A 13,549-nucleotide genomic window follows, 5' to 3' on the forward strand; every position below is an offset into this window, starting at 1 on the left:
TGTAAGAATTAAGTAATAATTGCGTAGGAGGACAGGTAGAGGGACTGAGACCATGGAGGGGGGAAGGCTTATTCTACACCACAGACCATTTGGTACCTTGAATTTTGACCCATTTTTCAGATATTGAACTATTCAAAGATTTGTGCTATTCAAAAATAAATAATAGAGCTAGGTTTATAACGTTTCACTAATAGATTGACTTTATTAAGGTATTAAAAAAATTGAAGTATTACAACACTGCAAAAAAATCTGTTACATTCTCTATTGTTGAATTTAAGTATAAATACTTCCATGATGAAAGTTGGCTTTGGGAGTGAGCCTAATGTAACTGACTGTGGCCTAAGACTCAGTTTCATTTTTTTAAGCATTTATATGTTTCCTCTATGACAATTTTCTAATTCCTAAATTTTTTCCTTCATTTTCTAGTTTCTACATTAAAGGATCAGTTGGAAGACTTAAAGAAAGTCAGTCAAAATTCACAGCTTGCTAATGAGAAGCTGGCACAATTACAAAAGCAGGTGAGTTTTTGGAATAAGATTTTTTAAAATTATGATTAAAATAAGTTGGTATTTTGGTCAAAAACCTGTTCTCTTGCTCTTTTTTTTTTCCCCAATAGCTAGAAGAAGCCAATGACTTACTTAGGACAGAATCAGACACAGCTGTCAGATTAAGGAAGAGTCACACAGAGATGAGTAAGTCAGTTAGTCAGCTAGAGTCCCTAAACAGAGAATTGCAGGAGAGAAATAGAATTTTAGAGAATTCCAAGACACAGACGGACAAGGACTATTACCAGCTGCAAGCTGTATTAGAAGCTGAACGAAGAGACAGAGGTCATGATTCTGAGATGATTGGAGACCTTCAAGGTAATATTTTTTTCTTATTATGGTAAAATATACATAACATAAAATTTACTGTTTTAACCATTTTTAAGTATACAGTTCAGTGGCATAAAGTCCAGTCACATTTTTGTGCAACCATCACTACTCTACATCTCCAGAACCTTTTTATCATCCCAAACTAAAATCTATGCCCATTAAATCATAACTCCCCATTCTCCCTCCTTCCAGCCCCTGGTAACCACCATTCTACTCTATTAATTTGACTGTCTCATAAAAGAGGAGTCATACAATATTTATCCTTTTGTATCTGTGTTTTTCATCTTAGTGTAATATTCTTAAGATTTATCTGTGTTGTAACAAGTATCAGAATTTTCTTCTTTTTTAGATATGGAGAAAAAGGATCCCTCCTGTGCCTCTCCCACCTTTGGTGGGAATGCACATTGGTGCAGCCACTGTGGAAAACTGTGGAGGTTTCTCAAAAATTAAAAATAGAATTACTAGGGGCACCTGGGTGGCTCAGTCAGTTAAGCATCCAGCTCTTGATTTGACGTTAGGTCATGATCTCAGGGTCCTGGGGATTGAGCCAGTGTCAGGCTCCGCACTCAGTGGAGAGTCTGCTGGGGATATTTTCTCTCTGGCTCCCTCTACCCTTCCACCTCCTGTGCTTACTCTCTTTTTCTAAAATAAATAAGTCTTTTAAAAAAAGAAAAAATACAGAATTATTACATGACCCAGTAATTCCACTACTGGTTATTTACCCATAGAATACAAAAACACTAATTTGAAAAAGATACATGTGCCCCTATGTTTATTGCCACATTTACAGTAGCCAAGATATGGAAGTAACCCAAGTGTCCCTCCATAGATGAATGGATATAGAAGATGTGGGTTGTGTGTGTGTGTGTATATATGTATATATATGCACAATGGAATAATTACTCAGCCATAAAAAAGGAGGAGGGTATAATGCTGGTTGAAGTAAGTCAGAGAAAGACAGATACCATTTGATTTCACTCATAAGTGGAATTTAAGAAACAAAAGAACACACAAAAAAGACAAAAAATAGGCACTTAGATACGGAGAACAAACTGGTGGTTGCTAGAGGGATGTGGGTGACATAGGTGGTGAAGGGGATTAAGAGCACACTTAACCAATGAGCACTGAGTAATGTATTGAATTGTAGAATCATTGTATTGTATACCAGGAACTATTATAATACTGTAATTATACTTCAGTTTAAAAAATTCAAATTTAAAAGAGAAGAATTTTTCTTCCATTTTAAGGATGAGTAATATTCCACTTTGTGAATGCCACATTTTATCAATGGAAGATAGTTTTTAAATGTTTATTTTTAATTGTGGCTAAAGCATTTACCATCTTAATCATTTTTAAGTATAAAGTAACATAGTTTTGATCATATTATTCTCCAAGAAAATGATCTTGGACACCTGGGTGGCTCAGCTGGTTAAGCATCTGACTCGATTTTGGCACAGGTCATGATCTCAGGGACATGAGATCCATCCCTGTGTTGGGCTCTGCGCTGGGCCTAGAGCCTGCCTGAGATTCACATGCACTCTCTCTCTTAAAAAAAAAAAAAAAAAAAGATCTTGAAGTGGTTTCTCTCTCTTTCAGAATAATGCTTACTTTTCTGTCATAATATAATTTGTTCACCGTGACAGGCACCCCTGTGAGGTCAGTAATGTGGTATTTCCAATTTTACAGCTGGATTACCACGAACTTAATTTTAAAATGTACCTAATTTACAAAAGCCTTACTCAAAGTGGGACTAATCCAGAGAGAAGATTATCACTATTAAAACCTGGGAATTCCTTGTGCATTGTTGGCAGAAATAGAAACTCAATTACAGAACCAGCATCCCACTAAGTATAAAGGATTAGGTTCTTGGGAAGTTTACGACTACAAATATCAGCAGTCTTTATGAATCTAAAAGGAAAAAGATTGAATGTAACTAATAGTAAAGGAACAGTTTTGGAAATGGTAATATAATGAATTCATTTTCAAAAAGATCCCTGCCTCTCCCAACTTCTCACATATTTTTCTATTCCTATTAGCTACAGCATCCATACTACCTAATCAAAACAGATATGCAGGGAAGTTGCCAGATGGCTCAGGGGAAATTTGGGGGAGGGATAGTCCTTTTAACCTTAGTCACAGGATGGGAACGTAGTTCAGGGTCTCTTGGGGCTTGATATTAGCTATAATTCTGTGGAGAGAGGTTAGGGTCAGTTTTTGTGACTATGGAAACGGAAATTAGGATCTCCCTTTGGTTTTTAGCTGAGTGTTGTGCAATCTTATTTCTCAGGGACTAGGCTTAAAATAGATCTGAATATAAAACTGAGAAAGTAACCTTATATATGTATTTTAAAAACTTCATACTTCACTTTCCTAAATTGCTTCTCTAGGCTTTTCTTTTTCTTTTTAAGATTGATTTATTTGAGAAAGAGGGTGCAGGGACGGGGAGGGGCCATCAGTGGGAGAGAGTTTCCCAAACAGACTCATACAGACTCCACTGACCACAAAGCTTGAGGCAGGGCTGGATCCTGAGACCCTAAGATCACAATCCCAGTGGAAACCAAGAATCGGACTTTCAACTGACTGCACCACCGAGGTGGCCCTCCCGGCTTTTTTATATACAACTTACTACCTGTGTAAAAGTTACTTCACCTGCCTTCTGTATCTACAAACCAGAGAAATTAGAATAGGTGACTCAGATATCATTCCCGTTTTTAAATTCTTTAAGTCTGTGATCTTTTGGGTATGATTGAACTTTGAAGTGCCTTTGCTTTCAAGGAATAGACCATGATCCATACGTTTCTCAACAGTGGCTTTAACTGAATCTAATTTTTAGATGTTGGTGAAGTTAAGGAAAGTTTATAGCATGCTTTATTGTTGATGTTTATCCTATTTCAGTGCTCCCTAAACTTCAGTTTAGTTTTTAATTTAAATGTGACTCAGAGCTCATATGCATTTAAAAGTGCACACAATTTACATGAGATTCAACATATATACAAAGATACATCATGGTAAAAAAGAACTTAGTTTCTATATTAATTCTTTATAGTTCATAAGGAATTTCAGGTCCCTCAGGTATAAATTTCTCATAGTTTTTGTTTTGTTTTGTTTTTTAATTTCTCATAGTTTGATGTTGGGTTTCTGACAAGGTCATGATTATTTCTTAGTTGAATGTCTTCCATGTATACATAGTAGGTAGAAGCTTCTATGTATGTATGGGAAATGACTCCTAAAACACAATTGGTTAGTAACTGTTTTAGGCTTTGTAGGCCACATATGTATCTCTGTTATATATTCTTCTTTTTTACCTTTTACAATTCTTTAAAAATGAAAAAGCATTCTTAGCTTCATGTCTATAGAAAAACAGCTTGAGGGCCTGAAGTTTGCCAACACCTGGACTCATATTTCAGAAAGGCTGCTGTAGCAGACAAACACTGGATTCCAGAAGTTTAGGATGTCAAGGCTTAAACAAAGCAAGTGGACAAAGATTGAAATGTCATGAAGGAATAAAAATTTTAAATGAAATTATAAGCTCTTCATCTAGTAGTCAATGATTCTTAGATTGAAATGCAAAAAAAATGAATTTTTTAAATTAACCATTTGAAAAAGATTTTTTAAAAACTATTGTTTAGTCAGTTTCTTAACTTTGTAATTTGGAATATTTCAGACAAATACCATAGTAGAATATTATAATGACCCAGTGTACTCAACATCCAGCTTCAGTAATCATCTAGCAGCCGGTCTTGTTTTTTTTTATACCCCAAACCTCTGACACTAAATTATTTTGAAGCAAATCTCAGACATTACTTTGTTTAGTTTATAAATATTTCAGTATGTCTTAAAGATTCTTAAAGAAAAAAATAACCACAATATCATGAAACCTGGAAAAAAGGTTACAATATTGTAACATACCTGGTCGTCAGTGCTCACATTCCTCCAGCAGTCCCAAATCTGTTGCTGTTCTTGTATTTATTTTGTTTGAATTTGGATCCTATCAAGGTCTACACATTGCATTTCATTAATGTGTCCCTTAGGCTTCTTTTATCTATAGATTCCCCCTCCCTTTTTTATTCTTTTTAGTTTGTTGTTGCTGTTATGTGAAGAAATTAAGTGTTAAAATTTATTTTATTGAACATCTCCTTCTGAATTTTGCTGATTCTGTCTACTGCTGTCAGTTAACATGTTGCTCTGTCTCTTCTGGTACTCTAAGCTGGAACTTCTGGAGACTTGATCTATTTCAGGTAGGGCTTTGGCAAGAATACTTGTAAGCAATATTATTTAAGCACCAGGAGGCAGATAAAGTCTGGCTGTATTATTTTGTGATATTAGTAGCCATTAATGATTGTTGCCTAGATCCTTTGTCTATTTAAGAGTTTTCAGCTGTGATGACCAAATTTTATCATTCCTCATTCATTTGTTATCTGGAATACTGCTAAAAAGAAAGCATTTCTCATCATTTATGTAGTACATAGAGGTATAGCTTATAAAAGAAAGATGAAATACATGATTCATTCCTTTTAATAAAGGATTCTTTATCCTCCAAAGATTCCCAGGGACTTTTTAAAATATATTTATGAACTCCTGGATTTTAATATATTTGAAATGTGTTAGTCCATTGCAGTATTTTTATTGATGCTCACTTGAGACTAGTGATTGCTTGTTTTTTAACTTTTTATGAATAGAATCATACAGTAAACACTCTTTTGTGTCTGGTTTATTTGATTACCCCTATGTTTATGAGATTTGTCTGTATTGTTGTATAGGCAATGGTTTGTTCTTCTTGCTGTGTGGTATTCCATTTATTAGGTATGACCACTGCAGTTTATCATTTATTCTATGGTAAAACATGTATACTGCAGTTATTTCCATTTGGGGGCTATTGTGAATAGCACTTATAGGAATTTTCTTGTACATGTTTTTTGGTTATCATACCTGTGCATTTTGTTGGTATACAATTAGGAGTGGCAGAGTCATAGAATGTTAATTAGTTTTAGTAAAAATATCCCAAGTATAGACCTCCTGTGTTTATTGCTCTTTGCTTTATAACACTTTGATATAACTGCCTTTTTTAATAAATTGAGCAATTTACAGCAACCCTGCATTCAGGAAGTCTTTTAGCACTATTTTCCAACATCATTTGTTCATGTCTGTGTGTCAAATTTTGGTAATTCTTTATTTCCAACTTTTTCATTCTTATTACGTATATTAAAATGAACTCTGATCAGTGATCTTTGGTGTTACTATGGTGATTGTTTTGGGGTGCCATGAACCACACCCATAAAAGATCACAGACTTAATTGATAAATGTTGTGTGTGTGCTGACTACTCTACCTGCCAGCCTTTCTCCTGCCCCTCTCTCTCTCTTCTTGGGCCTTTGTTCTTTGAGGCACAACAATACTGAAATGAGGCCAGTTAACAGTTACCAACAATAACTGCTTAAGTATTCAAGGGAAGGAAAGAGTTGCGTGTCTTTTTAGCTCAAGAACTAGAAATGATTAAGCTCGGTGAGGAAGGCATGTTGAAAGCCACAGTAGGCTGAAAGCTAGGCCTTTGTGTCAAACAGTAAGCCAGGTTGTGAATGCAAAGGAAAAGTTCTTGAAGGAAATTAAAAGTGCTACTTCAGTGAACACATGAATGATAAGAAAGCAAAACAGTCTTAGTGCTGATAGAAGGTTTGAGTTGTCTGGATAGAAGATCAAAGGAGCCACAACATTCCCTTAAGCCAAAGCTCAATCCAGAGCCAGGCCCAACTTTCTCTCCAAATCTGTGAAGACAGAGAGGTGAGGAAACTGCAGGAGAAAAGTTTGAACCTGGCAGAGGTTTCCTTAAACATCAAAGTGCAAGGTGAAACAAACCGCAAGTGATTCAGAAGATCTAGCTAAGATCATTACTGAAGGTGGCTACACTGAACAACAGATTTTCAATGTGGATGAAATCACCTTCTTCTATCGGAAGAAGATGCCGTCTTGGCCTTTCACAATTACAGGGGAGAAGTCAGTGCCTGGCTTCAAAGCTTCAGAGGACAGCCTAGCTCTCCTCTTAGGGACTAATGTAGCTGGTAACTTTTAAGCTGAAGCCATTCTGAAGTTGAGCATTCTGAAAATCCTAGGTCCCTGAAGAATTATGCTAACTCTACTCTGCCTGTGTTCTAGAAATGGAACAACAAAGCCTAGATGACACCACGTTTGTTTACAAGTGATTGACTGAATATTTTAATCCCACCGCTGAAACCACTGCTCAGAAAAAAGATTTCTTTCAAAGTATTACTGCTCATTGCCAATACACCTGGTCACCTAAGAGCTCTGATGGAGATGTACAAAGAGATCAATGTGGCTTTCATGCCTGTTAACTTAACATTCCTTCTGTAGCTCGTGGATGAAAGGGTAATTTTGTCTTTCAAGTCTTTTGATTTAAGAAATATGTTTCATAAAGCCGCAGCTGCCATAGAGAGAATTGTTCTGATGGATCAGAGGAAAGTCGATTGGAAACTTCTAGAAGTGATTCACCATTCTAGATGGCATTAGGAACATTCATGATTCATGGTAAGAAGTCAAAATATTAACATTACCAGAATTTCAGAAGTTGATTCCAACATTCACGGGTGACTTCGAGGGGTTCTAGATTTCAGTGGAGGAAGTCACTGCAGATGTGGTGGAAACAGCAAGAGAAGCAGCATTAGAAGTGGAGCCTGAGGGTGTGCAAACTCATGATCAAATTTGAGTGGATGAAGAGTTGCTTCTAATGGATGAGCAAAGAGTGGTTTCTTGAGAGGGGATCTACACGTGGTGAAAATGCTGTGAAGATTGTTGAGATGACAATAATGGATTTAGAATCTTTCCTAAACAAAAGCAGTGGTTGGCTTTGAGAGGATTGACTCCAGTTTGGAAAGAAGTTCTATGGGTAAAATGCTGTCAAACAGCATTCATGCTACAGAGAAGTCATTTGTGAAAGGCAGAGTCAATCGATATGGCAAACTTCATGGTTGTCTTATTTTAAGAAATTGTCTCAGGCACCCCAAACCTTAGCAACCAGCACCGTGATCAGCAGCCAAAACATGGAGGCAAAACCCTCCCCCAGCAAAAAGATGGACTCCTGGAAGCTCAGATAATGGTCAGTATTTTCTAGCAAAAAGTATTTTTAAATTAAGGTATGTACATTTTTAAGGCATAATGCTATTGTGCAATTAATAGGCTATAGAGTGTAGTGTAAGTGTAACTTTTATATGTACCAGGAAACCAAAAAATTAATTCATTTGACTTCATTGAGATACTTACTTTATTGCTGTGGTCTAAAACTCAACCCACAGTATTTCCGAGTATGCCTATATATATCAAAGTAGCTACCCCAGTTTACATTCACCAAGGGTGTATGACAGTTCCAGTTGCTCCACTTCCTCATTGAGGACAAGATTCATTCCCCACTGAATTTGTCAGCATTGATGTTTTAGCTATTCTAATGGGGTGTGATGGTATTTCCTTATGGGTTAATTTTCATTTTCCTGGTGTCTAAAACTGAGCAGCTCTACGTGTTTATTGATAGTTTGTGATGGTGCTGTTCATGTCTTTTGCCTCTTTTTTTTAATTGGATAGTTTGTCATTACTGTTTTTTATGAGCACTAGGTATTAGTCCTCTGTCAAATACATGTATCATAGTTGTTTTCTCCCTCTCTTTGTTTTGCCTTTTCACTTTTAAATGCTGTCTGCTTACAAACAGGAGGTCTTACTTTTGTTCTTTTTAATGTAGTCCAGTTTGTACTTTTACCTTTATTGTGACCTGTTGAATTGTTTGATTAAATCGTGAAGGTACTCCCTCTTCTCTTCTAGAAGCTTAAATGTTTCAGTTTGTGTTATGATACCTGAAATTTTGGTTCTTCCTCCTTTCACAATATTTTTATTATTTTTATATATGAGGCATTTTTGTTTTTATGGATCACACAAGTTATATTTTCTTAGCATGTTTTTAAAAATAGAATAGATGAAGAAAATAAACTTTTATTTAATATGTCTTTCATAAGCTTATTAGGTTTCTATATAGGATTTTTCATCTGTATTTTTCTTTTTCTTCTTAGGACTTGGTTTCTGTTAATCTTATTCTACATGAAAAATTCTGTTTAACCTGAAATTACCATCTTTGTACAGATACTTAAAGCCCATTATTTATTTTAAATACTGAAGGAAGCATTTTTTTGCTAGTACTTCAACATTTAAACATACTGCCACCCTAACTTTTTCTCTGTCCATACAAACACATAAATAATTTTTATTTTTTGCTCAATCATTTGAAAGAAACTGGCAGGTGTTTCTTTCTTGTACATGAACATAATGCCAGTATTATCTGTAAATTTGTGTTTAAATAAATTTGTTTCATTGCTCTCTCAATCCTAGAACTAGCCCAGCAAAGCATTCGGGTGCCAAAGATGTGATAGTCATTTGTTCATTAAAGAACTACTTCAGGGTGCCTGGGTGGCTCAGTGGTTTAGGCCGCTGCCTTCGGCTCAGGTCATGATCTCGGGGTCCTGGGATCGAGTCCCACATCGGGCGCTCTGCTCAGCAGGGAGCCTGCTTCCTCCTCTCTCTCTCTGCCTACTTGTGATCTCTCTCTCTGTCAAATAAATAAACAAAAAATCTTTAAAAAAAAGGGGGGGGGCGCCTGGGTGGCTCAGTGGGTTAAGCCGCTGCCTTCGGCTCAGGTCATGATCTCAGGGTCCTGGGATCGAGTCCCGCATCGGGCTCTCTGCTCAGCAGGGAGCCTGCTTTCTCCTCTCTCTCTGACTGCCTGCCTCTCTGCCTACTTGTGATCTCTCTCTGTCAAATAAATAAATAAAATCTTTAAAAAAAAAAAATTAAAAAAAAAAAAAAAAGAACTACTTTAGAAACACTAAAATGTAGAGGCAGGTAGAGTACATTGAAATCTTGGCAGGTCCAGCAAGTTAAACACTGAACTTAGAGCAGTATAGGATTTTTCCTGGCTTTTTGGGGGTGCTTTATCCATTTCCTGTTGAATCCTAGGTTGCTTTGAATCACAGAATAAGAAAATGATTAATTAATTAATTAATACTAGATTAATACTAGATTCTGCGTTAAATCTAGTTAAATTTGTGCATTTATTAAATACTTATGCATTAAAAACATGTAAGTCCTCAAGCATGTTCTAATGAAGAGCGTTACTAAATATTTAAGTTGCCATCATTGCATGGCATGAGCCCCAGGTGGTAGGTTAAAACCAAGTGTCGTTTAGAGCACTTGAATTCCTTAAATCTCAGTTTCCTATAAAAAACAGAGTATGGCTTCACTGAGCTTAAGAGTAATTAAAGGCTTTTCAGAATGTCTGGCACATAAAGACTACTGAATACTTGCCTTAATTAACTAAAGGGTCTTACTCTTAATATGATGGAAAAAGAACACTTAATAAGGACTCCTGTCTGATTTCTGGACCCAGCTCATGCTCCATCTTTTGATCATTTGTGAAATGAGGAATATATACTGGATGATTTCCAATGAGCCTTAACATTTTTATTACTGCACATTGTAGTTAATTGTATATATTACCAAGAAAACATCAAATAAATTAATTATAAATAAAAATATATTTTGATAATTAAAAATTTAATAGTAATTTATAATTTAATAAATTCTACCTAATCAGGAAATTTTAGAACTTTGTCCTTTTTTAAAAGATTTTTCTTTCCTATTTTAGAGAGAGAGCATGCGTGAGCTCTAGCGGAAGGTGGGAGGGGGGATTCAGTCTCTGTGCCGAGTATGGAGCCCATGTTTGGTCTTGACTCTGAGATCATGACCTGAGCCAAAGACAAGAGTCCAGTGCTTAACAACTGAGCCATCCAAGTGCCCCTAAAACGTTTTTGTCTTAATGGTCATGCTGAAAAAGAAAAACAAACTCTTTTTTTGATGACTTTGTGACTTGAACTTTCTTCTCACTTAATAGCTCGAATTACATCTTTACAAGAGGAGGTGAAGCATCTCAAACATAATCTTGAAAGAGTGGAAGGAGAAAGAAAAGAAGCTCAAGACATGCTTAATCACTCAGAAAAGGTAAATGATTTAACATGTGCCAATTATGAGATACTGTGTACTTTCAGGTATTACAATGTATTTTTATAAAATAGATTTCATTCTTAATTCCTAATATTTATAAACTTTCTAAAACTTTTTATACTTGATGGTGGTTTTGTGGGGGTGTATGTGTGTTTAGTGCTTTTTATTGTACTATTTTTGTTTGTTTTTAACCTTGAAGAGTACTAGATGTTTGATATTATCTGATCATCTCAAATTACTTTGGTTTGGAAATATCTTTTCTTTTTTTTTTTTTAATTTTTTTTTTTTTTTTTTAATTTGACAGAGATCACAAGTAGGCAGAGAGGCAGACAGAGAGAGAGAAAGGGAAGCAGGCTCCCTGCTGAGCAGAGAGCCTGATGCGGGGCTTGATCCCAGGACCCTGGGATCATGACCTGAGCTGAAGGCAGAGGCTTTAACCCACTGAGCCACCCAGGTGTCCCTGGAAATATCTTTTCATGTAGAATTTTTCTCCCATGTTTTCGTACTTGGGTAAGATGAAGGTGCTGAACCTTACTAGCCTTATGAAAAAAGAAAACAAAGGATAGCTGTATGGTAGACCACGTGTACTTTTTCCATTCTAATGGTAAAAGTTAGCAAAGTAGTAAAGAGCATATATGTTTGCCCTTTATCTATAGTTTTCTCACTAATCAGAAATATCATTGGTCCTCTGTCCTTACCTTGCTAAGAAAAGGATTAAATAGATAATATGCAGATAATATGCAGATCTGGCTCTCACATTTTTCAATTCCTCCCTGAAATATAGGTTTACTAGATCCTCAGATAAATGATCAGAAAATGCACCACTTATTTTGTCCTTTGGACATGTTTTGTGATAATCAAGAGTAGTACATCTAAGCCTGATGTAAATGTGGATGTAGGATGAAAGATGGAAGAGTAGAAGATGCACCCAAACAAATGGAATACGTTTTGACCTGTCCTTTTGTCAAGGCAATGTAAATCTAGGTGTAGATTTAATCTTAATTTAATGTAAATTAGTGTAGATTTTAATCTGAATTTAAATTTTTTTAAAGTAGCAGTACATATTTTTTTAGTGAACCAAAGAATTGTCCTGTTTATTTCTGATCCTAACATTGAGCCCTCTTGAATATAACCACCACCACAACTCTTCCGGGAGTGGTGGGGGTGATATTTTGCTTTTACTTGTATGTGCTTATCATGTTTTTTAAAGTAAGACATTAGAAATAATATGAAATACACAAGAAAGTATGAAAAATAAAATTATGTCCTAAATAAAAATATTTAAGTAAATATGATATCACATTTCAGGCCCATGTGATTCATATATTATCTCTTACAGAATGTTAAATAATGTAAGATTTAGTAATATGTCTTTTGCATAGTGTATTACATAACTCATTTTCATTTTACAGGAAAAAAATAATTTAGAGATAGATTTAAACTATAAGCTTAAATCATTACAACAACGTTTAGAACAAGAGGTAAATGAACATAAAGTAACTAAAGCTCGTTTAACTGACAAACATCAATCTATTGAAGAGGCAAAGTCTGTTGCAATGTGTGGTAAGTGTCAGTTTTAATATTTTCTATATGATTAATTTTTTTAGTAATGCCTACCAAAAGAATGCATTTAAGATTTCATTTTATAATAGTATAAACACTTAGAAATTATAAATTGTGATCTAGTAAAAAGGTACTTCTCTTTTTTTCTCTTTTGATGCCGTCTTTTTTCCTTTTAAAATATTTATTTATTTATTTATTTATTTTAGTTGCAGGGGTTGTAGAGGTAGAGAGTGTCTGGAGCAGACTTCCTGCTGAGTATGGGGCCTTATTTCACACTCCTGAGATCATGCTGAAATCAAGATCTGGGACACCCAGCCTGAGCCACCCAGGCGCTGCAATACCTTCCGTTTTATTAAATTTCTCGTTCTATTTCCCCTCATTCTGTTACCCTCCATTTCCTATAAATGTCATTGGAATCTCTCTTAGGTCCTAGTATTTTTTAGACCTTCCCTTCATTTTCTTCCTGATCCATTCTGGAACTCATTGTCTTTTTGTTTCTTTGCTTTCTTGCTTTGTACCCTCAATTTTCTAATTTCTTTGTATTTCCACTGTACGGGGTATGCCTCTAAACACAACCTTAGAGCAGAACAACCAACAACTTTCTTCACTTCAAGTAATTCTTTAGATGGGGCTTAGCCCAATGCATTATCTCCAACTTCATTTGAGCTGTCTGTTTTTAGTACATCTTTCATTGTCCTTCTCTCAGACTTTTATTTCTGTTCTCAGATGTCTATGCCATTTCTTTATCACTCCACTTTTAGTTGAACTTTTATCTCAAAAAGAAATAGTGAAAGCATAGGTGTGAACTCCCAAAGTCCTGTTCTCTTACTTAATCAGCCTGTCTACTTCTTTACTCATCTTCCTTGATTTTCATCTTAGAAGATACTGATCCTCCTCTCGTTCTGGCTAATCCATTCTAGCTGTACTCAGAGTTAGTCTCTTCCTATCTCATCTTCTGTCTTTCCTCTTCCTTTTCCTTAACCCCTTTCCTCTACTGAATCCTTTCTTGTATTTTAAGATCTTAATTTGTTTATTTGAGGTAGAGCAAAAGCGCATGAGCAG

The 13,549-nt window shown here is 35.5% G+C and overlaps 1 protein-coding gene across 3 annotated transcripts in view; it reads left to right on the plus strand.

The window, feature by feature from the left end:
- ROCK1 (Rho associated coiled-coil containing protein kinase 1) overlaps positions 1–13,549 on the plus strand; it is a 148,354-nt gene that overhangs the window by 96,163 nt on the left and 38,642 nt on the right. For all 3 annotated transcript variants that reach the window (XM_044243307.1, XM_044243308.1, XM_044243309.1), the window contains exons 15-18: positions 427–518; positions 617–863; positions 10,815–10,921; positions 12,337–12,487. In XM_044243307.1, coding sequence (XP_044099242.1) covers positions 427–518; positions 617–863; positions 10,815–10,921; positions 12,337–12,487 — 597 coding nt within the window. The remainder of the gene's footprint in view (positions 1–426; positions 519–616; positions 864–10,814; positions 10,922–12,336; positions 12,488–13,549) is intronic.

The sequence above is a fragment of the Neovison vison genome, chromosome 3, assembly GCF_020171115.1.
Source record: "Neovison vison isolate M4711 chromosome 3, ASM_NN_V1, whole genome shotgun sequence".
In the NCBI taxonomy this organism is placed as follows: Eukaryota; Metazoa; Chordata; class Mammalia; order Carnivora; family Mustelidae; genus Neogale; species Neogale vison.